This window comes from Prionailurus bengalensis, chromosome A2, assembly GCF_016509475.1.
Source record: "Prionailurus bengalensis isolate Pbe53 chromosome A2, Fcat_Pben_1.1_paternal_pri, whole genome shotgun sequence".
Taxonomy (NCBI): domain Eukaryota; kingdom Metazoa; phylum Chordata; class Mammalia; order Carnivora; family Felidae; genus Prionailurus; species Prionailurus bengalensis.
The window spans coordinates 20,891,801-20,919,160 of NC_057348.1; the positions used below are offsets into that span (position 1 = coordinate 20,891,801).

The 27,360-nt window shown below is 55.3% G+C and overlaps 1 protein-coding gene across 2 annotated transcripts in view; it reads right to left on the minus strand.

Annotated features, from left to right (window-relative positions):
• Positions 1-2,553: 2,553 nt before the first annotated feature.
• The window catches only part of POC1A (POC1 centriolar protein A), a 75,300-nt gene continuing 50,493 nt past the window's right edge, over positions 2,554-27,360 (minus strand). For both annotated transcript variants that reach the window (XM_043587508.1, XM_043587509.1), the window contains 2 exons: positions 22,828-22,971; positions 2,554-3,305 (listed from right to left, as the gene is read on the minus strand). In XM_043587508.1, the coding sequence (XP_043443443.1) occupies positions 3,207-3,305; positions 22,828-22,971 (243 nt within the window). In that variant the 3' untranslated portion in view covers positions 2,554-3,206. The remainder of the gene's footprint in view (positions 3,306-22,827; positions 22,972-27,360) is intronic.

Consider the following 27,360-nt stretch of genomic DNA (forward strand, 5'->3'; position numbering starts at 1 on the left):
TCACCAACACCTGTTCTTTTATTTCCCGTTAGGAAAATCAGGGCACGAGAGAAGGGGGTGGTGGGAATTGCCACTAGGATATACTTCTTTTTAAAACAAAATTTTTTTTAACGTTTATTTATTTTGGAGACAGAGAGAGAGAGAGAGAGCATGAACGGGGGGAGGGCCAGAGAGAGAGGGAGACACAGAATCTGAAGCAGGCTCCAGGCTCTGAGCTGTCAGCACAGAGCCCAACGTGGGGCTCGAACTCACGGACTGCGAGATCATGAGCTGAAGTCAGATGCTTAACCGGCTGAGTCACCCGCCCCTAGGATATACTTCTTAACGAAAAACCCCTAACCTAATCTCACCTTCCTAGCAAAAAGAAAAAAAAGAGAGAGAGAGAGAGAGAGAGAGAGAGATGCCTGAAATTTGGATTTTGGGGGACTGTTATCAAAATCTACAACCAGAAAATACGGTGGCTGAGCTGAAGCACTTGCATTTCCAGAAGGCAGAAACACCAGTGGGGGCACTGGTAAGAGCCCCTACGACGGGGGAGCCGGCGGCAAGGGCTGGCAGGGAGACACCACCACAAGAAAGGCCCTGTCATGTGGCCCCCAACCTTGCCAAGCCACCTCAAGCCCACCTAGGCCTCACGCTCCTCCCTTGCTTGTGAGGGTCCCCACGGCCAAACAGCCCAGTGTTGCCCAGCTCAGGGTCCTGTAGCACCTTCATGGGCTGGGGGTGGGGGGTCAGAGCACCCTAGAATCTCCCGTCCCCTCTTCCTCAGGAAAAATCTGGGCCCCCTAGATCCTCACTGAGCAGTGAGGTCCCAACTCAGGCCCCACGTGAGCAATTTCAAGAAAGAACTCTTGGGGTTAGAACTTAGGCCCTTCATTGCTCTGCCTTGTGTGTGTGACACACTGACCCTCGGGCTTGGAGGAGGTGGGTTCTCTGTGGTGTTTCAAAGACCAGCGCAGCTCTCCAAGAACCTTCTTCCCCCACATTCCGGGTCTGGCTGGTGGCTCCATCAAGGCAGGTGTGTGAGTGTGCAGGAAAGCCCTCAGGAGGGCCCTGCCTGGGCCACTCCAGAGAAGTCCTCTCAGACAGCCCGTGGCTGCCTCAGTACGGGAGAGCCCAGGCTGGGCTGCCTCAGAACACACGGACATTGGCCTATAAGGGGTGTGGTGAGGGGGGCTGATAAACTAGGGTGGGGCTTCCAGGGACAAACACTACACCATTGTCCCCAGGCCATTTCCCCGAATCCCTAGCAGGCTCTCAATCTCCATTTTCCTCACAGAGAAAACTCAATCCTGGTGTAAACTGAAGGCAGGGAGATGGCAGCCTGGGCCCGGCCGGAGGGCAAGAGCTGCCATACAATGCCTGGAGACCTGGTTCCAGTCCTGCTGTCCCCAGTGAGAGGTACCATCTATGTCTCCCGAGATGACCTCACTCTGAGATGGCTGCTCAAATCACCAGAGTTCCAACACAGACCTCCAGCTTCACGACTGGAAGCTACAACAGGACAGCCAGCATGGTGGGGGCGGGGGGTGGGGTGGGTGGGTGCTGACAAACCTAGTCCCACAAGCTGCATCCTCTCTGAGCAGGTTCACTTAGGGTACCCAGACTCCCTAAAGGCCTTTACGGAGGGGGATCCCATGACCTCCCGAGGCAGCTGAGCACCTCACCTGCCAATTCAAACCAGCAGGCCCGCCCAACTCTTCTACACGCAGGGACACATGGGAGGCCTCAGCAGATCCCTGGGGACCTTCAGAAGAGCCTGAGCCAGCAGCCTCCTCCCCACTTTCCCACTCACAGCTCATGGGGAGCGAGCCTCCCTCGTAAGCACCTGGAGGGGTGGTTACCACCACCACATAACACAAGAACCTGAGGCTCAGAGAGGTTATGTCGCCATGCGGAGGTTACACAGCTGGCTAAAGGCAGAATCTGTAGCCTGATCCTGGACTGCGGCTCTCTCTCCACACAGCCGGGGGAGGAAGCTTCCCCGTTCTCATCGTTTATCAGGGCTCAACACAGGCTGCCTCCTTGGCGGCCCAAGCTCCTAGGCATTCAGGCTCTGCTCCCACCTGGAAGCCGCAGAGGCTGGGAACCTCATTAGCTGCGTGGTACTAACAGCTCCCGAGAAGGTCTAACACCCCCACCCCCCACCCCGGTCTCCCAGGGCAAGGCAGGTATGTTGAAGGATAAATACCTCCCTGGCTGGCTGGGTCCCAAGAAGCCAAATGCTGAAGGCATAGACCGAGACACCGAGACATATGGCAAACACTGCCTGGCTCTCCCTGCAGGGATGCAGAGGAAGGCGCCTATGAGAACCCTCAGGAGTTAAGTGGAAATGCAGGTGCCTGAGTCTTCCAGGATCCAATCGAGGAAGCCAGCTGGGGGGCCGGCCAGGGGAGGTGAATGTCATGCGGGGACTCTGGCTGTCCTTGCTCCCCCAATACCCTGAGCTCCAGAGGTAACCTGGCAGGGGCTCTCCGAAGTCACCGCTCTCATTCTCCCTTTATGGGACCTGGGGATGGAGGCACTGATAAGGTCTCACTCAGAACAAGCCACTTTTATGAGAAGCTCAATAAAGTCCATTTTAATTTCAGATTCCTTCACCTTCGTGCATACAGAGGAGGAAGCCACCAGGCCCCAGTGAACATGCGTGAGGCAGAAATCGAGGCCACTGCAAAGCTACCGCCTCCCCGCCTCGAGTGCTTGGTCCTGGATAAACCTCAGATGGACCCACATTGGGCCTTTTGTCAGATTTAGAGAAATCTCCTGGCTCCCCATCCAACGTGTAGTCCATTGCTATGGGTGGGAAGAGCCAGTCATATGACAGAAGGTTGGACAAACCCCAGGAAGGGGACTCTTCTGGAGGGGGCAGGGAAGCTGCGATCTTAGGGCTCATTGGGACTCCGAGGTAGAGGTAGCAAACATTTCCGGCTGACTCCTTCACATTAAACCAAACACAGTCCATTCTGCATGTGTTGGCCCTGCCCACAGGGGGCCGGCCTCCCACTGCCAGGTGGAGAGCCTCCAGGTGCAGACAGCAGGTGGAGGACAGAGATAGGGGCATAATCTCTGGGGCTCAGGGATGAATGTGATGCCCACAGAGCTGAATCCCTTTCATTTAAATAAATGAGTCCCCAAGTCCCACAGTACCAATCCCCGGTCTGCCACCCCCCCAAAATCGACCAAGCTCTTGATTCTTGCTCCCCTGATCACGGTGTTGTTCTCTGCATGATTAGCTGCTGGTTCTCCAGACACTGCTTCAGCTTGTCCTCCGTCAGTGTCAACCGCTGCTCCAGGATGGAGACTGTCTGCAAAATAAATGGTGGTCAGGCTTCAGGGTTGCCCTAGGGATCCCCCCAGCCATTCCTGCTCAGCTGCTCGGCCTGCTGTCCTGTCAGGTCCCTGGCTCTTGCTTTCATGTCTCTTCCTGGCTCTGGATGGCTGTTCTCTGATGCTTGCAGGCAGGGGGAGGACACAGTGAGGGAAGGTCGGCAGCAGGTCCCACAGCCCTGGGTCAGAATCCCTGGCCCTGGTGGTCTGGCACTTAGATTGGGGTCTGGAACAGAACCACTTCCTCATTTGGGCCAGGTTTCTATCCACAACCAACTGGAGACCATCACCCATCTCCATTCCAAAGGTAAGAAAACGACACCCCCAAATGAAGGCACCAAATTAGGGTCCTGCCTACACCTCAGGCTCTTCACCTCTATACCTGGAGGGACTTCCCAGACTGGGAGGTGAGCGACTGAGCGACCCCGAGCCTAGGAGGGCCTCTGCCTGTCCAAGTCCAGTGAGGACCATTGCAGGAATATGCCCCCTGGAAATTTGGCCCTAACTCCGCTTCCAAGCCCCCCTTTTCCTCTGTAATGGAAGGATAACGCCAAGCTCACAGGAGTCCTGGACACTATGGGTTTTGACTCAGGATGGCACCCAGCACTTCTTAGCTTGACCCATGTTGGCAATGCTTGTCATCATGTTGGCTTCCGGAGGCTGAGCCCTTGCTCCCTGGCCTCTCCTGCACACCCAGCACGACCTAGCTGTCTAGCCTGCCCACGCCCCCAGCTGCTGGGGCTGCATGCGCCTTATGGGCCAGGGCCAGTGTTGCAGACGTGGCTGCAAAAAACCTGCCCACCTCCTCTGGCTTTGGACAGAGTGCTGGCAGAGGGGCAGGTGCTATCTGGGAGCCGGTGTGCTCCCGGGCCTGCACACCGGTCACACGGCCAACCCCAGCCATCGCCCAGCCTGACCCATGCTGGCCACTATGGCTGAGCTCACATTCCCCCCATCGAGAGCTGGGTGAGTGCCTGTGCGTGTCAGACCCGCACCTGGCACTGGGTGAGTCTGCCGTGAGCAAGGCAGGCTCGGTTCCTGTGTGGTGCCGCCTACAGCCAGCAGAAAGGCTCAGATTAAGAAACAATACTTTCTATTAATTTTACCCATTTGTCTGTGGGCTTTCCCAAGAGGTTTTGCCACCTTCCCTGAGGCTCCACGGAGGCTGTGGGCCTTGGTCCAGTGAAAAGGAAACTTTCCCTTCATACATTTAATAAAACATTGAAACATTCTGGGAGGGAGTTTCCCCTCTAAGGCTGCTATAAATTCTCACAGCATCCCGCACGGACGTCAGCCGCTCACGGAGGCTGCTCCTCCTGGCGGCTGGCCCTTTCTAACTGAGCTGGCCTGGGCTGTGAGGGCTCTGAAAAGGTGCACTGCACCCTGAGAGGCAGGGCTGAGCTGAAAGAGAGTCACACTCCCCCTGTGCTGGCCAGAAGCCGTCGAGGGGTCTGTACCTCGTAAAAGTGGCGGCGGAAACAGCCCCTGGCTGGCCCAGAGCAGCATTCCTGGAAGTTTCCACAGACTGCTGCAAAGCTTGTGCCGAGCCAAGCTCCAAAATCATTCTTCATCCAGACTTTTTCCGATGGTCCCGGACTCCAGGCCACAGTGGGGGAGCCCGCCTGCTTTTCCTCTTTGCCCACCCCCTCCCTGCCCCTTTAAACTTTTCACAGGGACCGAAGTTTCAAGTGTGGAGGCAAAGTGTGGGCCAATGTCAATACCGGGGGTGCCACGCATTTCATGAGGCCTCCACTTAGTTCCATGGGGGGGGCCCATACTTTAGCTCGGTAGAAATAGGGCCCTCCTGAAAGGAGGGTGCCAGCCCAATTTTGGGCCCTTCCTGGGGGAGCTCTGAGAGGGTGCTTTGTGGCATGTTGTAGACAAAAAGGCTTTCACAAGTCCACTCCTCCTCAAACCTGCAGCTCCTTCCTCTCCCTGACGTTCTCCTACTTCCCCCCTTTTCTAGCTGAGAAAGACTCGGGAAGAGTCATCATCTCTGTCTTTTCTCTCTACTTCCTGTCTCCCCTGTGCCCCCGGCGTACTCTGCCAAGATGCTGGGTGGCAGCCACCATCCAGGGATGAAGTCTACCAGGCTCTTCCAGCTCACATTTAATCCCACCCAACCCCTGTCTGAGCCAGAAGGATGGGCCAGGGAGAGGACGATTTTTTTGATTTCTGTATGTTAGAATGTTGTCTTGGTGTTCTCTGCTCCACAAGTTTTCCTGAATAATCCTACTCTAATAAAACACGAGGCTTCACTTTCATGGAAAATGGTGTCTCTCATGATAAAGTAAAACCTAGAAATCCCAACGTCTAGTTTTGCTGATGTGCCTTCCCTCCACCACGGGAAGGGTCTCCACAGCAATGGAAAGGTTGCCAGTGGGGCATCTGAGGAGCAGAGGTCAAACACACTCAGGGCTGGAGGCACAGACAGCAGGAGGGCAGGTGGGCCACCTGTAGGGACAGTCCAGGCCACCACGGTGTCACCATATTCCCAGCTGCTGGGGCCTGTGGGAGGGAGGAAGGGAAAGCATCTGGGACAGTGTGTGGGTGGGCGAGGGTATCCCCAGCAAGGGCTGGTTCCGGGACATATCACTTGGCCTTGTTCGCAGTGTGACCTCACCTGCCGGTTCAGAACAACATGCCCACCCGCACCAAGTGTCAGGCACACAGCAAGCCTCAGTAAACACGTGCTGCCTCAGTGTCCAGAGGGCAGAGGCCGTAGCTCGTTTCTCCCGCTGTCCAGGGCCACGCCAAGCAGGCTGCTCGCCCTGCTCTGTGCACCGGGTCCTTCCACACGGCGTCTGCAGTGTGGCATGCCTGCCCCAGAGGCGGGGGGGAGCACTACCGAGGCAAACAGCTCCACAGTCTTCCTGACAGCCCCCCACTCCCGCCAACATTCTCACCTTCCTTTCACTCAGGGCAAATGACAGCTGGCCTCACAAGCAGCCCCTGGGCCCTCATGGCCCCTCACCTTTCTCTGTCCAGAGGAGCAGGGGGTGAGAGAAAGTCCCCAAGGGGGTACAGGCTGGTTCTGGTGGCAAATGGCAATGAGAGAAGCAGCCCTGCTTGACCTGGGCATCTGTGGACCTCTGTCTTCTCAGCAGGGCAAAGGAAATGTGGAGAGAGGGCTGAGGAGGCCAGTGTTCTGGCTGCTAGGCAGACCTGTCTGGGTAAGGTGACCCATCTCCCAGGACTCCTGCATGGTGGAGTCCAAACTCCTCCAGAAAGGTCCCTCCTGCCTGCTGACCTTGGAGAAACCAGGCAACTCATTCCCTCTCCTTGGCCCTTGTGCCATCCGGACAACTTACTCTAGAGTCCCCTCCATAATTGAGGTGTGGAGCCCAGACTCCAGGGGAGACTGGTGGGAGGACCCGGGACAGGCCCTAGGGGCTCATCCTGATGCTTCTTGACACACTCTGCTCCAGGGGCTGCTCTCGGCAGCTCAAGTTCATGGAGCGCTCGTGATCCTGCCGAGCCCTCTTCCACAATCCTTCAGCGTGGGAGCCTTCCACATGCCCATTTTTCAGATGAGGAAATCCATGCACAGTGATATTAAGCAACTTGCCTAGAGTCACACAGCTTATAAATGACAAACCAGGCCATGACCCACAGCGGCCTGGCTTCAGAGTTTGGGCGAAGGCACCGGGAGCTGCACCTTCGCTTTGTCCCCATCAAGCACATATAGGGTGAGGCCTGGCCTAATTCCTCCCCACTTGCTCCAGCCATGCCTGAGGGCTACTGGCTACGTAACCCCGGGAGGCCTGTGTGTCCCCCACCCAGTGCCCAAGCTCGAGCAGCCCGAGGAGGAACTCGTGGATCTCTGTTCTTACCCAGCAACAGTCATCATCTGTCCTGTCCAGGCCACCTGGACACCTGGCTCCAGATTAAATGAGCAGAAGTAGTAAAAAGGGACACCCCCCAGAGTCACCTAGCAGTCCCCTCACACCATCAGGCCACACTTAGAGACAGTTCCTAGGCCTCAGACGCCTCCAATCCCCTATAAAGCAGTCTCTTACCTCACTTAACATTTAGGTTTGGAATTATCATAAAAGTCATGATTTTGAGCTACAAAAATATTATAGGATTAAAGGGGACATCCCAACAAGAACCCTTTAATAGACACACGATGAGAAAGTACCCAAACGCCTGAATTTTAGACATTCTCTTTCACTGGAGTGTGGTGTCACTCAGCATAAGTGAGCAGTTCCCAAACATGCTGTGGGACTTGCCCTGGTCACTGCTGGGTGTCCCACCCCTCACAAGACGGGGCTCAACTAAGTAAGGCACCTCTCTCCCTGAACCATGGGGACAGGAAGCAGAATTCAGACCCCACACCTGGACACTGTCACCCTCGCCCAACACTGTCCACTTCCAAGGTCACGGCATTCACCTGCCAGCCATGGAGAAGCCTCATGGGACAAAGTCATAGGAGACTCAGAAATTTCATCTTCAAAGTCACCCCTGTCAGAGGGTCACTTGGGGGCTTGTTTCTGAACCACCTTCTGCTGCTGTTACCAGCAATTTCCAGAAAGCCACAGCCCTTGTCATGGGAAACAGTACCCTTAAAAACATTCCTGTTCGCTGTTGAACATAGTCTGTTGTATCTTTAGACCGAGGCTTGGTGTACTTGGCCTGCTGTCTATTTTGGTAAGTAAGGTTTTACTGTCACGCCCATTTGTTTATGTTGTCTACGGCTGCTTTCTGGCTATGATGGCAGGTTGAATAATTGTGACAAGAGACCCTACGGCCCACAAAACCAGATATTTACCAACCCTTGCCTCAGACTGTCTTCACTCACTCATCCTCACTGAGCACCCCTGTGTTGGCCCGTGTAACCCAGGGTGACAACGGTGCACACAGACTCGGCTAGGCCTGCAGGGCGCACACCAGTTTGCAGAGGCAAGTACCAAGCAGTCGTACAGACCAGCAGCGTGTGCTGGGAAGAACAGAGGGGTTTGGCCTGGGGAAGTGGGCCCGGGAACGGAGCGGTGAGCAAAGGCTAAGGAAGAGTTCACCAGGCAAGCGGGGCAAGAAGGCGCTGGGGCCAAAGGATCGCAGAGCACGGAGCCCCGAGGTGGCAGGGAAGGTAACGAGCAGAGGGATGGATCAAAGGAGGCATGTCTGAGGGAGTGAGGAAGGGCCTTGTGGAGGCAAGAGATGGGGCCGGGGCCTTCGGGCCATGCTAGGTGGTGGCCTTGCCTTCAGCCTCAGAGCAGAGGACAGGGCTGGTGGTCCTGGGCCAAGTGGGGAGCAGACCCTTCTGGCCGCCACAAGGGGATGTTGCGCACACGGCTGTGGTTAGGTGTGTTGGAGGCCCAACCAGATACCAACGAAGTATGATCCCCCACCACGTGGGGGTAAGTCAGAGGCAGATGGGAGAAGGGACCATTCCCTGAGGCCCTAAACATAGGACAGAACAAAGGACAGGGGCAGAGAATGGGCTCCAGACAGGACGGGTTAAGTGTGAGGGCCCTCTGCCTCTGAGTGGGCTGGGCAGGAGGCCTGAGCCAGTAACAGGGCTATTTTGCATTCTGACACTATCATCCCTGCTGGGGGCAGAGTGGGGGAGGAAGAGGTAGGGAGAGCAGAGGAACAAGCCCCTGGACACCAGACAGAATCTGGGGCGGGATGATACCAGTGACACTGCTGAAGCCCACTGGAAAGTAGCCTAGCCCCTCAGTGGGTGACAAGGAAGGGACAGCCAACTCAGGGAACCTGTCAGGGAGAGTGCTGGAGGCACAACGAACCAAAACCAAGAGCATGAGTGAGGCCGGCTCAGGCTGGGGGTGGGGCAGCATTCCCAGCCTGACTTGGCTGCCTGAGCTCTCCAGAGGAATATCCTCTGGGAGAGGCTGAACAAGGGCATCTTATTCAAATCCTCATCTTCCTGCCTAGGGGAGAACAGACGCTGTGATCTGTCCCCTGTCAAGGCAACATTAACAGGGCAAGTGGCTTCTCTCACTCACAGTTCAAGATGTGTAAGACGGTTCATGTAACACCCTGAAGGGCCTTCTGAGTGGGGTCTAAAAATAACCTATTTTAAAGCGACAGGCTTGTTTTTTTAGTCCCCTAGGAACTATAGTGATGCCCAAAGAAGTTGTGCCAAAATGCCAGTCTTCAGCCACACGTCTGGCACCCAGGGCCCCCAGCTCCAAGCGGGAGACGACACAACACGAGGGACATCTAGACAGCCATCGTGGCTCTGGACCTCGCTGCCTTGGATATCTTTTCCCTAATGGCATCAAAGTATCAGATGCCTGCCCATGGCTGCAGGGCTCTGGGAGCTGGAAGAGTTGAGCCCAGCTCCCACACTGGCCCCCTGCCCACCGATGGCCCAAACTGGCCAGTCCAGGTGCCCTGAGTGGGGCAGAGCCTGGGGGCGTGTATCTCCACTGACTTTTGAGGTGCCCAAGGGGAAAGCCTCCACTCCTGATGTGTGACAGGGACTTAGGCATCTGAAGAGTGTTGCCAGAGGCCAAAGAGCATCTACAGGGCCTCTGCCTGACTGTGCTGCCTGAGAGGGCTGGGAGCCATGATGCTCCCACGGGCTCTGCGCGGGTGTCACATGGAGGCGGCGAGAGTCCAGTGCTCCCTGAGAGCATAATCCCTACCCTTGGAAGTAGAAGTGGTGCAACAAAGCAGGAGGGCTGCTCTGCCACCCAGCGCGTGGAGGCCCCGCTCGCTCCCTTCATGGAGCTCTTCATGCTCCTCTCATGGCCGCTCTCTCCCTGCCAGTTCCATCACGCTTTCCCTGGGCTTGGTGGGCTTTTCCTTTGTCCCTTCTTTCTCCAGTGGACTGCCTACTTCCCAGCCCCCCTCTTCCTATGGCATGACCTCCCCTTCTTTCAGCCCTGCTGGCCTCTTTTTTCTCCCCAGACTGGTTTCCTCTTGAGGCAGGCTTGTCCTGCATTTTTTTTCCTCAGCTCTTTCCCCTAGTCCTCATTTCTACCTCCTTTCTTTTTGTTTTAGTTTTTAAAAAATGTTTTATTTATTTTTGAGAGAGAAAGAGAGAGATGGAGTATGAGCAGGGGAGGGGCAGAGAGAAAGGGAGACACAGAATCTGAAGCAGGCTCCAGGCTCCGAGCCGTCAGCACAGAGCCCGACGCGGGGCTCAAACCCACGAACTGTGAGATCATGACCTGAGCCAAAGTCAGATGCTTAACCGACCGAGCCACCCAGGTGCCCCTCTACCTCCTTTTTAGGTCTCTTTTTCATCCCCTTTACACTTGTGTTTGGAGAGAAGGCAAGAAGAAAAGGAGCAGGATATGTTCAGAGAGTTAGCTCCAAGTGAAGCCCAGGCCCCTGACATGGCTCACCTACTCTGGGGCTGATATACCTGGGAAGAAGAGCTCTGACTCGGACTGGGGCCTGGGAGGCCTCTGTGAGGAGACAACAACCCGAGACAGGCTAAAGGAAATGTGTTCCAAACACAAGGTATAGTAGGTGCAAAGGCCCTGAGGCACAGAAGAATATGGCATTGTTGAGGAGGTGAGTGCTGTTGGTTTGGAGTGGTTGAACAGGGAAGAGAGTGTGGTGGCCACAAGGAAGGTGGAGGAGGGACCCTAGGGCCCTTGGCCAAAAAGGGACAGGAACAGGGAAGCCTCCACCCTGGCACTGCCTTATCACACTCACAGGTCTGAGCAAGTACAGCCAGGAAGATGGGGCTCCTGCATGCCTGTGGTCAGTTTTCAGAACTGGTTCTAGAGTGAGTCTGGGAGAAGAGGCTCAGCCCGGGAACTGACTGCGGCCACCAGGTGCCACAGTCGGAGGTGAAACGGAAGGGGGTGAACTGGCACTTCAGAATACCAAGGGCAGACCTCGTGAGCCAGGGGCCTTCCAGCAGCTGCTGCTCCTCCCAGAGCACTGCTGCTACTACGACCTTTGCTGAAAGTGTCTCTCCTGTACAGCCCACGAGCAAATGTAGCAGGAAGACTGGAGCCATAACTTCCACAAAGACCTGAGGGGCCACAGCACACCAACAGGGCCCTCCTGACCGCCTCACCCATCCCCACACATTTGTCAGGTCCACCACATGCAGCAGACAAGAGACCGGCTCGGAGGGGCTTCCAGGCACTGGCGTGGCCGCAGCACTGGTCCTGTCTGGGCTGGCTTTTGGGGAAGCTGCTCGACCATGACTGACAGTGAGTAACATTTTGGAGGAAAGGAGAAAGACAGAAGGTAACCAGCCAGCCTTTCTGTGTGCATTTCTCAGATATTTGGCCAGTTCCTTCTGGAATGCTGCTGCACGTGCAGACCTCGCTCCAGGCCTCCCCGCAGCACTCCCCACCCCATCCGGCTCCGGCGCAGCCCTTCTGTCCCAGGGCCCCCGACCCCAGCCAGGGAACTTCTCCATGTCCACTTTCTGCTCTGAGCAGAGCCCTAGCCCTCTTAGGTGGTTTCTATGGTCAGAATCCCCTCCTGGGCCTCCCTGGAACATGGCCCAGAGGTGGACAGGGTGGCTGGGCCAGAGAGCAAACATCCAGCCACAGGCGCCCTCGAGCTCTCTGCCAGGCTGGGGGCACCGCAGCGAGGAGAACTAAAATGGGCAGCAGTGTAGCAGGAAGCTGGGACACTGGGCCACCCATGTCTGAAGGGGGCCTGGGGGACAGCGAGGCGAGAGGGTTAAGCAATTGGGGTGGGGGTTGCTGCCCAAGCAGGCGTGAGGCAGGGCTGCAGTGTGGGGGGAAAGTCAGGCAGAGAGACGTCAAGTATGCGGGGCCAAGTATGTGGGGCCGGGAGAGGGCGGTGGGGGTGGTGAGCACAGCAGGGCGCCAGAGCAGGGGGGCACCGCAGGAAGGGCTGATGGCATGTAGGAAACCAATCGCATGACTAGACCGTGCTGTTCTCAACTCTTCTGGCTGCCGAGTCGGGCTGGGCAGCATCCTCACATCAGGGCTCTGCCTCACGAGTGTCCTCACCAGACCCAGGTAGGCTACTCCTGCCCCAGGGCTCCCAACATGAGATGGGTGCCCTAGGCCCCTCTCGGTGACTACTCCGCTCAGGCTCCACCTTCCACCTCGGCTTTCCGGGACTCCTGGGTCACCCTCCACCTCCACACTGCTTCTGCCGTGTCCCTTTCCTATCCAGGAGCTCAGGGATAACGGACGAACTCCTTGGCATGCATTCTCATGGCACTCAAGGTCCACGTTGCCTATTACTATTGCTCTCTCTGACCAAAGCCACCTACCAAAAGCCCCACCTCAGCCCTCTTTCCCCACAAGTCCCCCTCGGCTCACCCCCACGCTCAGTGCCTGCCCAGCTCCTCTCCCAGGATGTCCTGGCCATAGCACAGGTGCAGACTCTTGGAAAATGCTATTATGGTGACCCCTGGTCCCTACCTTTGTCCTGTGTGGTAAGAGCACAGGCTCCAGAGCTATGCTGCCTAGGTTCAAATCTGAACTTGACTGCTAACTTGCTGAGTGCCCTTGGGCAAGTTATCTGACTCAAGGCTTTAGATTCCTCATCTGTACACTGCATCTCTCGAGGCTCCGTTGTAATACTGTATCAACAGCTAATATTTACATGGCCCTTGCTCTGGACATGGGGGTGCACCGTGGGCAACATGGCTCCCTACTTCATGGGGGCCATGGCTAAGCTCTGAGCTGCAGGGGACCTTGTATAGATGGGGCTTGATGAGTCCCCCAAAGAAGGCAGCCTGTGGTCAGGCCTGGTAGGGTCTGAGCCATCAGGGCACGTGGTGGTCTGGCTGCTCCTTAAAGTTCTCTTGTGACGGAAAGTTCCTTTTAATCATTTCCAGGCTTGTGGTTGATTTGGCTCCTCTAGGCGGTCTCCCACAGGGGCTGGGGCATCCCAACCCCCTCCCCCCAAGACAGAAGCCAGATTACCGGTGGTAGTGTCCGAGGTGCCCTGGGGCTTAGGGAGAGGATGCACCTGCCTGGCCACACCACTGGGGGCCTTTGTGCCAGGCTTCGGGGAGCATCCTGGCGCTGGCCATCGGCTCAATGCCCCTGTCTTGACTGTGCCGCACAGAATGTCTAACTTTCCTTTCGTTTCATTGCAAAGATGGAAAAATATGGAATTAATCTCCCCTCTAGCATGGTTTTGACTTCACTCAGATTCTAAAGATCTAAAACAGATGCAATAAAAGGGGAATCTCTTTGCTGTGGGGTCTTGTGAGCTATCAAAACAAAGTGGGGCTGCTGGGCTCAGCGCCTGCACAGCTCTGCCTTGTCTCCTGCCAGCTCCAGCTTTGTCTGTTGGTGTATGTCTGCAGGGCCCTGTCTTGCTGATGGTGCCCTGGTCAGCCAGTTGCCACATGTCAGGGGTGAACGGGGGCCGGAAGGGCCAGCCTGGCTTTGGGAGGCTGCTGGTCTGAGCCAAGTGCTTCCCACCAGCCAAGGCTCTGCCTCTTTGCCCTGGCCTCTGTCCAGCACCCAGTGGTCTGTGGCACAGGGGCCTTCTAGTCAAAGGGGCAAATGCTGGCCCTCAACAGCCTGCTGACGTCCATCAGTCTGAATGCTGGCATCATAAGGACAAGGGTTTTTGTCTATTCTTGCTCACTGCGGTCTTCCTGCTTCCAGGCACAGCTCCTGGCACACAGTAGGTGCACACTGAGTGCTGGATGGACAAATGCCAGGCCCTGAGCTCCACGAAGATGCAGGAATTCAGGTACTGCACCAGCGAGCCCATCATGTTCCCAAGGCCCAGGCGCAGCCTTACTCCTGGGATGAGACCACCTGGCTGGTGAGGGACGCTCCCCTCAGGTTGGGCCTTGGACCTGGCAGGCTTGAGGGGACAGCGGGGGAGGGACTGGAGGCTAGATAGGCCAGAGGGGCCCCTGCCAGCTGGCCTTGGCCTCAGCAGGATGTGGGGGTGTGCAAAATAGGATGGGAGTCCAGGAAGCAGTCTACTTCCTCCCCTTCCCACCTCAGGCCTGATTTGATGAGGGCTAGCAGCTTCGAGGCCTGAATTTCAGAGGGGAAGAAATGGGAGAATCCCTCTCCTGCTGACGTCTGACATGCTAACTTGCCCGGGATCACACACAGCTGATGCACAACAAAACGTGTTTCTACAGAAATTCCTCCCAATCTCTCTGGGCTCAGCAACTGTCTTTTTAACCAACCCCCTTCACCCAAACGTTTGCTGCTAATAACACAAAATGAGCCTTTGTCCCTCGAGCCCACAGGTCTATGTTTCTGTTTCACATTATCTCAGGGATATAGGATTTCTCTGACGTTTTTGCATCCCCCAGCCCCCACCTCTACTGAGGATTAGCTCTCTTCGGGAAGTCCATGAAACACTATTTTCTATTGGTGGATTAGCCATGGGATTAAAGAATCTTGGCTAATATACCTTCCTTGTGGCTTTAGAGCAGCTCCTTTTAAATGAACACAGGCTTTTCCATATTACTGCTTACCCCCAAAAGAGAAGCTATAAAAAGTAGATCCACTAACCACTATCCATAAAACGGAATGCTCCTGGGGCCCAGGGGGTGCTACCCACACCAGGACAAAAGTTCTGAGCTGCAGACCCTGCCAAAACTGGCCTGAGTTCAAGCTCATCTCCTTGTCAGCCCTGGGCAGGCTGCCAGGGAGGCAAGGGTCTACAAGGGACACGCCCTAAGGTGCAGGATGCCAGTCACTTCTCAACCAGTGGCTTTGCTGTACTCTGACTCCGTGGTGAGTCCAAATAGGGCTGAGCACGGGCTGTGAACCTTGGCTTTGGCCACCTTCTGCATTCCATTTCTTCAGAAGTCGACTTTCCCAACAATCCATAATCCAAAGTGTTAGTTAATTTACCACAACTTGATAAAACACAATCATCCCAAGTCAGAGAGACTGTCAGGTAGCCTCCTGGAGGCCTCAGTACAGCCTGGCAAGTCAGGCTGTGGCCCCAGCCCGACAGGACCACCTCAGGGAAGAAGGGCTCACAGGCTCCCCCCTGCCCTGCCAAGGACCCAGCGATCCAGGGAGGAAACCTAGCCTCTCATCTTGGATGGTTTTCTAGAGCCACCAACTGAGCCCAGATCAGAAAGGGGGACATGAAACTGCTCCCCTAAAAGCCATGTCCCACTGAGTTTAAAGCTTCTTTCTGTTTTTTCTCCTCCACCCAGGGAGAGGGTCTGTACTGACAGTCCAGGCCCAGAGAGGGCCCTCCACAGGGCAGGCGAAGGAAGTGGCAGACCTGACTCTAGCTTTCTCTGACCCTGCTCTAGTGGCAGGAGAGTGCCAAACGGCCACAGGGTCAGCTGTGACTTGGTTCATCACGGAACCATGAAGGCTTCTTTGGGACTGCCTTTCACAACCAGAATACTCATAGGCCCCTTCTTGTGGCCTGTACTTAACCCTTCCTTGGATGGCCCGTGGGTCCGCAGAGGAGTGAGAGCAAACCATCTGGGGTCCACATCTCCCCTCCTCTAGAGTAATCCCAGTCAGTCTGAATGAGATGCCCCTGCATGAGCCTTGTTATCCGGCTCCAGCCCCCGTGCCCCCACCCCCAGCTCTCCAGGCCTGCTCAGGGCCTCACAGGAGAAATCTCGGAAGACTGTGAACATTCCCAGGCCCTAGAGGCCCTAGAGGCAGCCACCCTAAGCCCATCTGGTGGGCAGGGGCCTTCCCTCTTCAGCTTCTCTGGGGAGGGGTGCTCTTTGCCACAACCACAGATGGCAGAGAAGACGGAGCTTGAGCCTGTCCTGCCTTTGAGCGCTGCTAGCAGCACCAGCCTTTGCTTTTTGCAAAGCCAGGGGAGCCTGTGGATAAGCTGCCAAAAAAGAGTGACAGAGTTGGGGAAGGGTCAGGGCCCAGCCCCTCTGCAACTGGCTAGTCAGACCCCAAGTACGCTTCTGACACAGACCAGAGAGTGTCCTGTCCCCAGGAAGCAGCTTCTTGACAGAAGAAAAACAAGTCTCTCGTCTCCAAACCCCAAGGGGCAGGAGTTCAGGCTGTCCTGAACCTGACTTTGGTCCAAGGGTAATTCTTGAATGTCTATACAGAGGAGGACAGCCAGACGACCTCTGGACTGTGCAGGCCCGGTGGCCAGATGTGCTGTAGAGAGAGGGTCCACTTTTGTGGAAACCAGCAACCACCACCCCCACGCCACTGGCCGTATGTGTGAGTGATATAGGGGCTGCACACGCCCTATAAACAGGGATCCTGGCAGGGGCGTGGGGGCGGCTGGGCAGGGTGCCTTTTACTCTATACCTTCCCAACAAGTTGAGTCTGGGTGCACCTGAGAGGGCTGGCCCCCAGCTAAAATGGCAGAACTGTTTTAAAATCTGGAGTGTGTCTGCACAAACAACAGCTAGTCTGCTCAGGGAAGAGGTACACCAAGAGCCCCACAGAGTGGTCAGGCAGCTCGGCCCATGCGAGAGCAGACCCTGTGCTCCCACCTTGCCCACCAGCATGAAACTAGGCACCTCACACAAGCGGCGCATCAAATAGGGAACCCCCAGGACATGGGCGGTTGAGGGGGGAAGGCCAGGATGTCTCAAAACAAACAGGCCATTCTATCCAATTCCCCAAAGCTCACAGAAAAAAGTTCTTAGCCTTGTTGAGTTAGGTCGGCGGAGCTACAACAACCTGGATATTTCACAAACTCAAACGTCAGGAGACCCAGACTGGCAGGGCTGGGTGGGCCTGCCCCCGCCTGCTTCCCACTGCACGCATGTTCTAGTCCTGGAGCCCAGCAGCCCCCAGTGAGTCACAGGAACCTGAACGTGACATCACAGCATGGCTGTGGCCAGCCTGAAGCACGGGTGCCATAAAAAAAACATAGTTGGAGCAGGAATTTTCATGGCTTGGTATTTTTAAAAAGCAGCAAGATGTGAAACTGGAGTCGAAAATAACTCTGCTGTGGGCTTCTGAGGCAAAACCACCAAGCCGCTTGTTGGGCCGGGGCCCCTCGCTGCAGCCTCCCCAGCTCCTGGGCACTGTCCACGCCTCTGTGCCCCACCCCTTACCCTTGAGAAAGACTGAGGGACTCTGGAACTCCCAGACACCACCCAAGCCTCTGTCACTCAGGAGTCTGCAAAGGAAGCAAAGGGAGCCAACCCGGGAGGTGAGCTCATGCAGTGAGGCTAGTTGTGGAAAGCAGCCTCTCCCTGCTCATTGGTGAGTCTTCCAGCATCTGTGAAAAGGACCCCTAGATCACCTGACGCACCCCCACAAGAACATGAGGGGAAAGGTCACGGCCTCTGTCTGGATGCATGCTGAATGCCTATCACCAGGCAGGCAGCCCTGGCAGCCACAGGGCCCACCCTGGAGTCCTTCTTCCAGGGGAGGGGAGATATAAAGGCGACTCATGGAAAGAAGGACCTGAGGGAAGTCCTGGCCTCACGTGCGGTGCTGACCTCTGTTGCCCATCCCACGGGACAGGTAGATGGGCAGTGCCTAAAGGCTCCCCTGTATAGAGATGGAAAACCAAGGTTACTCAGATCCACACAGATGGAAACAGGCAAAGCTGGGTCAGAGCAGCTGGGGCTTCTGACTCCTGGTCAGGGCTTTTCTCTGGATCCCACAGGCCTCCAAGGTCAAGCCACCTTTCTCAGGAAGAGAAGACTTGGGGCAGGTCCAGCAGGTCAGTAACCCATGGTAGCCATAGGACAGGTGCGTGTGTGTGTGTGTGTGTGTATGTATGTATGGACAGGGTCACGAGAGAAAGAGGGGGTACACAGCCCCCCACTCAGGACCTCAGCCCCAGGAGTTCCTGAGAATTCCCATGATGGAGTTTTGAGGAGCAAAAAGTCGCTAAAGAGAAACCTAAACCCCATTATTAGGAAACACTTTTTTCAACAACCATTAAGATAACTGGATTCAAAGAACAGCTATCACAGTAAGTATACAACTTTGAAGGGCTTCAATCTTGGCCCAGTGCCTGGGTCTGGGTTCAAGGCTCCCATCTAATGGGCCCCATGACCCATCCCTGATTTTCAATAGCCCCTGGGCACCTCAGTTCCCCATCACCTCCTGGGCTCCCCTTCCTGGATCTGGGGAAAGATCTCTTCCTTTTCTCCCTGTTGTCCTAGCGCCTAGCCAGACCACTAGAGTCTCACTGGCAGCTCAAGAGCATTCCTGGGACTCAAGTCCAGCAGTTGCAGAGGCCTGTGGAATGTCCACTCCTGACACTCCTGTGTCACCTGGCCACCCTGGTACTTTCCCACATTCTCCTGGGAGGACGTCGACTTCGTGCTGTGCTTTATGAAATAGCTGGTGCCGGTCCTGCTAACCAAGAGCTTCCCAACAGTGCTCAGAGGACATAAGCTGGCTCGGCTGTCCCCGCTTTACGAGGGAGGAAACTAAGGCTCTGGGGAGCAATGTCACCTGCCTAAAGTCACCCAGGTGATTAATGGTGGGGTTGGTCCTCAAATCCAGGAGGGCAGGTGTGTCCAGGCTGATGGGCAGGTGGCTCACTCTGCTCCCCGGAGCTGGTAGGGATGTGTAAGACCAGAGAGACCCCAGCTGTTCAGAACGTGGCATCCAGCTGGGATCAGGGTCCCCAGAAGCTCTCAGTGGAGGAATCCGTGAAGCCCTCAACAGCAACCTCACAGGAGTAAGGAGGGGTGTCTCCTATATAAAGAAGGGCCATGGCAAGGGGTATGCTCTCTGGCCAGGGACCTGAGGGTTGCCCGGCTCTGTAATCACAGAGCAAGAACATCTGGCTGTAACTTTCAGGAAGATCAAGTTTGGCCTGCAGACGGACTCCTGGATGAAGCCATTCCTGACCACATGAAAACTGTCTAGCAGGGGAAGCCCCAGGCTGAGTGGCCCCTGGGGCTGGCCCATGCACAAGCAGTTACTCTCACCCTATCCACACCTGGCATGGTGCCAGCTGCTGGGCACCAAGTAGGAGGATGACACGAGGGCCACGAAGGAGAGCCCTTGGAAAGCTGCAGGTCTCAGCCAGATGGCAGGAGGAGGAGGACAGCAATGAGGACATGACCCCACACTCTGCAGACTTCCCATCTAAAACAACTCCCTGCCAGGCCAGGCCGGTCCAGACAGCACACCTGCTCCGGGGATGGCCAAAGGCCTGTGAACCTTGTAACGTGTTCCAAAGTTATCTACCTGAATGGATACACTTTTGAAAAACAACATATGCACTTTATAGAAAAGGTGTTCCTAAAGAAATAAAATGGTAAAGGGGTGCCTGGGCGACCCAGTCGGTTAAACTTCTGACTTCAGCTCAGGTCATGATCTCACAGGTTGTGGGTTCCAGCCCCAAGTCAGGCTCTCTGCTGTCAGTGCAGAGCCTGCTTTGAATCCTCTGTCTCCCTCTCTTCCTGCCCCTCCTCTGCTCGCAATCTCTCTCTCTTAAAAATAAATAAGCATTAAAAAAAAAAAAGTAAAAACAACAACAAAATGGTACAACCCCAAATCGGGAGTCAAAGGGCTGCATTTTGGATGCTGCACATGCCCTAAGGGCATGTTGCTTTCCTTGGGATGACAGGCCTTATGGCCTGGCCTGGGAGGGAAGCCACCCGGCTCGCTCACTGGCCCCAGACACAGAAAGGGCTCAAGGAATGAAGGGAACTCGCCACCCCCACTGTGAGGGCTGAAGAATGGCTCTCCTGGGCAGGGAGGTAGTGGGGAGCCGGGAGAGCTATTTCTCGTGCTGCTGGGATCCCCCCGCCACCTCTGCCAGGCCATGAATAATGACAAGGGGCAGCACATGGCGCTGCTGGACACCACCCAAAGAGCCTCACACAAGCCGATGCATCTAATCCTCACAAGAAGCCCATAAGCGGGTACTATTATCATTCTGTATTCCAGACTTGGAAACCGAGGCACAGAGGTTAAGTACCTTGCCCAAGGTTACTGAGATCTTGACCCAAGCAAGCTGAGTCACATCTCTCCATGGCACACTCAGCTGCCCAACCTCCGAGTCTCTGTTTTGCACAGAGGTGCCACTGAAGAGGACTGAGCACGGGTCCTGGGCCTTCACAATAGTGTAAATGGGCTACGAACATCCAGAGAGGAAGACTCAATCACTGGGCCACACCAGCCTGTTGAGCAGGAAGCCAGGCTCTGAGGACTGTGAGCTTCCACAACGGGGTGTCCTGCTCATATCACCCAGGGGCTGGAGGCTCTGTGACTCACTCAGTAAACATCCCCAGTCACTGCAGCCCCCACAGTGCTTCCCTGGAGGATATTCTGCAGGATGGACGACCGAAGGACCTGGAAGGCAGCTTCCCTCTCAGAAGCCTCTTTGAAGTAGACTTCCTTGGGGGGGGAGGGGGGGGGGGAAGGGCAGCGAAGCAGTGAGATAGAGAATAGCATAATTCAGACGACTGTGAAGTGTGAGTCACTGTTGGGGTGGCTGACAGCACCTCTCCAGAGCAGAGAGGCACATTGGGATGGTGAGGAGCATTCACTGAGGGGGGCAGCATGTGTCAATACCTACAGACCAAGGAGGCTCAGAGGCCGCTGAGCAACCTGCATAGGTAGCTACACACAGCAGGGTTACCTGGCTCTAGGCCTCAGAGGAGCCTCCAGAGAGGGGACTGCCCACAGCCAGGCTGGTCCCAAGAGGAGGGAACTCCCAACGCCACTGGGGACAGCTCTGGCTGTGGCTAGGACACCTCAGCTAGAGCCCCAAATCCAGGAGAGGAGGTAGACCTGAAAAAAACCAGTGACCAAGCTCAAAGACAGCATCTAATTAGCACAAATGCAACTCCTACCACTTTGAAATGGGCTGAGGCCTCAAGTGGGGGCTTCAACTGTGGAACCCAAGTTTCTTCAGGATGTGTCAAGTCCATCAGGAACATGTCTCACTTGGTGGCATTCAGGAATGCACACCATTTGGCAAAGCAGGTGACTGGCTGATGGGCCTGGCATCTGGTTGAGGGCGGAGTGCTGTTTGGATCCACCAAGGGGCTGGACAGCGTGAGGTAGGACGAGGGTGCTACAGTCATCCAGACCCCAGGCCAGAGGCCCAGGCCACAAGAGAGCCTTCATTATTCTCTGTGATGCCAGTTTCTTACAAAGTTACTATCACACTCTGAACTGCTAACACATAACAAAACCTCCCATGTGCACTCCTGAAATACAGCAACGGGAAATGCTTTTAGTGCTATACTCCAAAGAAGTGATCCAATGAAGCTATTTTTAACCATCTTCTCAGACTTAATTTCCAATTTTATCCTATAAAGTTCTAATTGATTCCACCTCCCCTGATCTCTCACTTGACAAGGCTGTGAAGAACATGAGGCAGGCTTGGCAGTTTCTGACGCATCTGAGGTGGGGGATGTGCATGTTGCTCATACTTCTCTCTTAGCACGTGCCTTCTCAAGGGTTAACAGATTTTCCAAAATGTCTGTATGAGGTGCCCGCAGTTCCCCCGGCCTCCAGCCACTGATGCCTGGCCTTTCCCTTCAAATGTCCTTCCTTCACTGGGCCCAAGGTGTGCAGCACCAGCCGGGATGCTGTGACACTCCGTGGACCACGTGACATGACGGAGAAGAGCTTTTCTCACTTGGCCCCAGATCCAAGTGAGCCTCATCAGCGGGTGGGCTCCAGAGGGAGGGAAAGGATGCCACACCACTTCAGCTCCATCTCCGTCAGAGATTCAAGGGTCCTTTGCCTTCTTCCCACACCCTTGCTCTACCCATGAGCTGGCATAGGAAAAGGCTGTCTGCACCCATAGCCTAGGCGGAGAAGGGTCTGAGGACCTTTAAATCCTGCCTTGCCACCGCCCCCCCCACCCCCATATGCCCCATGTCAGCCACACTGGGCCTTTTGCCCATTGCCTGGATGTGCCCATGGCCCCCTCCAGTCCTGCAGGCAGGCTGCTCCCTCTGCCAGCACTGCTCTCACGCCCCTGGTATTGGCTGCCACCTTTCGCCAGGGCATTTTGCTCTTACGGAAACTGCTGCGCTACAATTCTGTATTGGGACCTGACAGATGTCCACGTGCTCCAGAGGCCGGGGCCCACGTCCATCTTGACGATGGTGGTCAGCACACAGCTAACATTTACTGAGCAGCTACCTAGAGCCAGGCATAAGCCAAACACTTCCCACAGATTCATCTCCTTTGATCCTGACCACAAACGTGGGATGTGGAGTCCATGACCACTGCACATCACAGAGGAACCCACCAGGGCTTAGAGAGCCGAAGGGATTTTGCCAAGGTTGCTTGGAGGATAAGGAGCAGTGCCAGCTCAAACCCAGAGCCTGGGCTCCCAGACGCCTTGACTCACGGCTTACAGTTCCCTGGCACGTCCCTGGAGTGCCCACCCGGTGATGTGCAGGATGAATGGACAGTGTTTCCTCCAAAGCTCTGCTGCAGTCCAGGCCAGCCCTGGGAGGGCATACCCTGGCAGGATCTAGCACTGCTGATTTTAGGGTCCAGTGGCCTGGCCGGGGCTTGGATGGTTCTGAGAGCCAGGATCTCAGGGCAGGCATTGCAATTTCATTAATTTGGCCTAGAAAGTAGGTCCATTATGATTATGTTTTTTAAAAATCCAGCACTTGCTGGCCAACTCCAAATGGTCCAAATGCCAGGCCAAGTGCAGACGGTGGGGTGAACACACGTCAGGGCCTACCTGGGTGAGGACGTCCAGCTGGCCCACGATGTGCTCCAACGTGCTGGTCAGCGTCTGGGGCATGCTGATGGGCTCCTGGGGCTGGCTCTGCACCGACTCCTGACTCCTGTCTCTGCCTGGAGGGACAGGGAAATCCACTTCTGGCTAAAGACAACGAAAAGAAAGGGAGTCCTTCAGTCTTCATTCAGTGCTTAAAGAAACAACAGAGGAAGGAACAGCCCCTCTGAAGGATGAAGTAAAAAACGACCAGTAAACTGGAGAAAATGAGTTCCAAATATTGGCGGGAAACACAGTGAGGGGGTACTCCCACAACCGGGCCACACGCCCCCTTCCAGGACTTCCTTTCTAAGCAGAGGCTGTGAGTGAGGAGCGCAATCAGAGCATTTGGCAGTGTGGGACAGAGGGGCCTGGAAGGGATGTGCGGGTGGGCCGGTGAGTGCACTCCGCTGGCTCCTGGTGGCCATCAGGGCGGCCAGGCCAGCTGCTGGCTCTTCAAGCAGCCTACACCCCCCAGTAACCTCTCAGAGTCCAGAGACCCTGAAGCCCAGCCTGGCTCTGAAGCCACCCCTCTTCCTGGTCAGATCAATGCCAATTCCCCACCCCCCAGCGCAGGGATAGCCTAGAACTGGGGGGATGTTCTAATCCCGCCCTAGTGCACATCCCCTGGGAAAACAGGCATTCTGTGTGAACATCCTGGCCAGATGGCTGGTGGGAGTCAGAATCCACAGGACAGGCACCCTGGGCTCTTTAGACAGGATTCCGGGAATGTGAGGAATCAGTGTTTCTGCCTAAGATCCTTCTGCTCCCAAACGCAGAAGCCATCCTAACCTCTGTCCATGCCACCCCCCACAACCACTGAGCACAAGTGATTTCCTAAGGGGACTCATCCCAGTCCTACATGTGTCCCCCCAAATTCAGGCACCAGTCTGCACACAGATGAATGCCTCTCCTAACCTAGGAAGTGCTGTGCAGGGTGGGACTCCCAAGGACACAGTCAGCAGATGCCCCAGTTTGGTCTTGGAGCCTCCAATTCCTCCGTGGATATGACATATTTGGTGAGGCTCACACTCTTGGCCTGGCCCAAAGGCCCCAGTAACCCATAAATGCAGCTACACTTAGGGCTCAGGGCTTTAAACCATGACCTCACTAACAGCACTAACAGACATCCCAAATGTCACCACATTACTCCCTGACTTTGCTAGTCCTCCAGGGCTCTCTGCTGCCTTTGGGAGAAAATTCAAGCCCCTTGACAAGGCACCCCGCTTCAGCCTACCTCCTTTCACAGCTCCCCTCCTGCTTCTGCACCCTCTAGCCCAACTCCCAAAGTCCTCCCTATTGGGAGGCCTCCCAAGGGCCCTCATCCACCCTTCCTTTCCCCTGGCCCCAGCATCCTGTCCTCCACTCACTCTGCAACCCTGAACTCCTGATCAGAAGCTCCTCTGTGCTCCCACACGCCTGTGGCTGTCCCCACCCCAGCCACTGCATCCCCAGGACCAGGACACATGAGTGGGATGGATCAATTCTGGCCTGCCCACAGGGCCTGCTGGCTGCCCATCCATGCGTCTATGTCCCTCTTTCTCCTGCCCACACTCATCACCCCTCTCCCTTCTGAATCTAGGACATTACTGAGTTTAGAGCTTGCCAACTACCCAGATACCACAGAGCGAAGGCTACTCTACCTGGCACCCCTCCACCCCTCAATGCCATGGCCAGTGGAGTATACTAGTTATGACTGGGGCTCACCTCGGATGCCTGCACACCTGTCCACTGTCTCACCCCAACACGGCTGCCTGCACACCTGCCACCAGCACCTAGCTTGCATCTCTGAGTCTCCCCATCTCTTGGATGAACCCACAGTGGCCAAGCCCTAGAAAGACGCTCTGCCCTGGACATGCTCACCTGGGTGGACATCAGAGTCCTTGAAAAGTATCACCCCAGGAGATGATTCCCAACCAGCCAAGGAGGGCAATTTAGCACATGGACCCTACTGCATATCTTCCTTTATTAGGAAAGTGTTCCAATCTCATAGATAACAAACTCTCCAGTCCACGTCCATTTGAACCTGGACAAATACAGGCTTTGGAGGTTACAAAGAAAGTGAATGTGAGACACATTCTTGAAAACAGGAACAGTGCCATGTGTGCAAACCCATCGTGTGCGTGTCTGCTGTGGTGCTACAGCCGTTTTGTAAGACCCTAGCCCACCAGGGCTGGGGTTCCAGGCCTCTAGGAATCAATGCCCTTGGCTAGTGAAAGCCCTGACAGTTGTGGCTGTTTTGTTTTTTTTTTTTTTTTCCTCTTCTTTTTTGTAATGCGAGTGCTTGACTTCAGCTTGACTGCTCAGGCATCCACTTCAAAGAGGCATCCACTGGAAAAGGGCTATCTTGAATAAACACATTGCCAGCACACGACCAGATAAAGAGCCAGGCCACCTCCCACTGCAGAGGCCCCTTTGTCTTAGAGATCTTGGTAGATTTTTGATAACTGACCATTGGACCACTTGTTTTTTCTTAAATTCCCACTCTTAAGTTTCAAATCCACGAATAAAGAGTGAGCCCTTAAAATTCCTAGGCCCCTACCTTCAATCCCAATAAAAGTAGAACCCCAGGCCTATGAGTGCCCACTCTCTCTACCCGCCAACCTCAACCATGTCGTGTGGCCTCACATGTGCTATTTCTAGGTACTGAAAGTAATAAACCTTTCTTTTTCAAAGTTTCCTGATGGTTACTGCTGATGGGAGTCTTATAATCATATAAGAACTAAGGGGCGGTTCAACCACAACACAGAGACTGACACACAATGTTAGATCCCAATGTCTATCCAGAAGTCCATTCCGAAAGGAAACATTTCAGAAGGCTTGACCAGCCTCTACCTCACTGCAGCAGCCCCCAGACCCAGGTGGCAATGTCAGGAGACACGGCAGAGTGCAGAGAGGATGAGCAGGGACTCAGGCTTGGCTCACATCAAGCTCCACCACTCACCGGCAAGGTGGCCCTGGGCAAGAGGCTTAACCTCCCTGGGCCTCCACCTCCTCATCTGCAAGATGGGGGTGATGATTGGGCCTGCCCCACAAAGGGCTGGGCTGTGAAAGGCACTTATCTGAAATCATCAGTGGACCTTTCTTGAGAAGTAGCCACGGCCCTGTGCCCACTACTTCCAAAGGACCCCCACCTTTTGGACACGCACATTCTTCCTTTGGACAGTGAGTTCCCCGTGGCTCCCTCAGGAGAGGCCATGAGAAGGAGGGTGGGAGTCAGGCAGCCCTCTGTCCCGACAGCCAGCATCCTTGAGGAGTGGTCAGACGGGCGCTGCCTGCTGCCTGGGAAAGATGGAATGGAAATTCTGAGTGTTTCTGAAAAACGGCCCAGAAACTGACAGTGCAGAGCGGAGTCTCTGGAAGCCCAGTGATGGGGGGGGAGGGGGGGAGGGAGGAGGGAGCACCACTGACTCGCAACAGGAACCCTCCTTCTGAGCCAAAACCGAGCCAGCTCCAAAGGTGCACTGAGGACAGCAGCCATGTGTCAAGTCAGGGAGGTAGCCTTGGGAGGAAAGGAAAGCAGGAACCACCGTGTTTTCCCACCTACTCCAAGCTTCACAGGCTGCGTCCATTATACAATAAAGGAGACTGAGGCTCAGAAAGAAAGTGACTGTCGGAAGGTTCCCAGCCTCAAGCCTCACTCACAAGGTCCAGGGTCCTGCCTGCCCCAGGCTATTCCTCTGGCCACGCCGTTTGGTCCCTGTCCACCAGGACATGGCCCTTTTCTGCTTCCTTGTCCTCTCTCAACAGTGGGCATTATAGCACTTAACACACCACCAGGCCGGCATATAAAGACGGCAGTCACTGCTGTCACTTATTACCTACCATGTGCCAGCGTTTATACATGTCACTTCGCTTAATCCTTATAGGGGCCCTTCACAGCAGGTGTTAGTAACCTTCTTTTTTCTTTCTTTTTTTTTTTTTTTAAGTTTATTTATTTATTTTTGAGGCCAGGGTGGGGGGTGGGGAGAGAAAATCCCAAGCAGGCTCCAAGCTGGCAGCACGGAGCCCAATGCGGGGCTCAAACCCATGAACCCATGAGATCGTGACCTGAGCAGAAACCAAGAGTCAGACGCTTAACCAACTGAGTCACCCAGGTTCCCCTTAACCTTATTTTTCAGATGGGGAAGGAGGCTCAGGGAGGTAAGAATCTTGCTCGAAGTCACCCAGGAAACGACAGAGCTGAGATCAGAACCCAAAGTACAGGCAGTTCCCTGACATCAGGCAGCTACTGACAGGTGACATGGCCTGCAGTTTTGCTTCCACATGCCCAGCTTCTCTTACATCCTGTGTTTAACACTTTTTGCGTCATTCCCCCACCCACCTGCCCTGGAATGCCTGCCTGGCACAGAGCTGAACACAGAGCGGGCCCTCCACACACACTGGATGCCTCAAAGAGCCAAGCCCACCACGGTGACATTCCTGTGTAATGAAACCTTCCCAAGGCAAAGGGCCAACAGCCCCACCTGACACAGCATCGTGGCCACTCACCTGCAC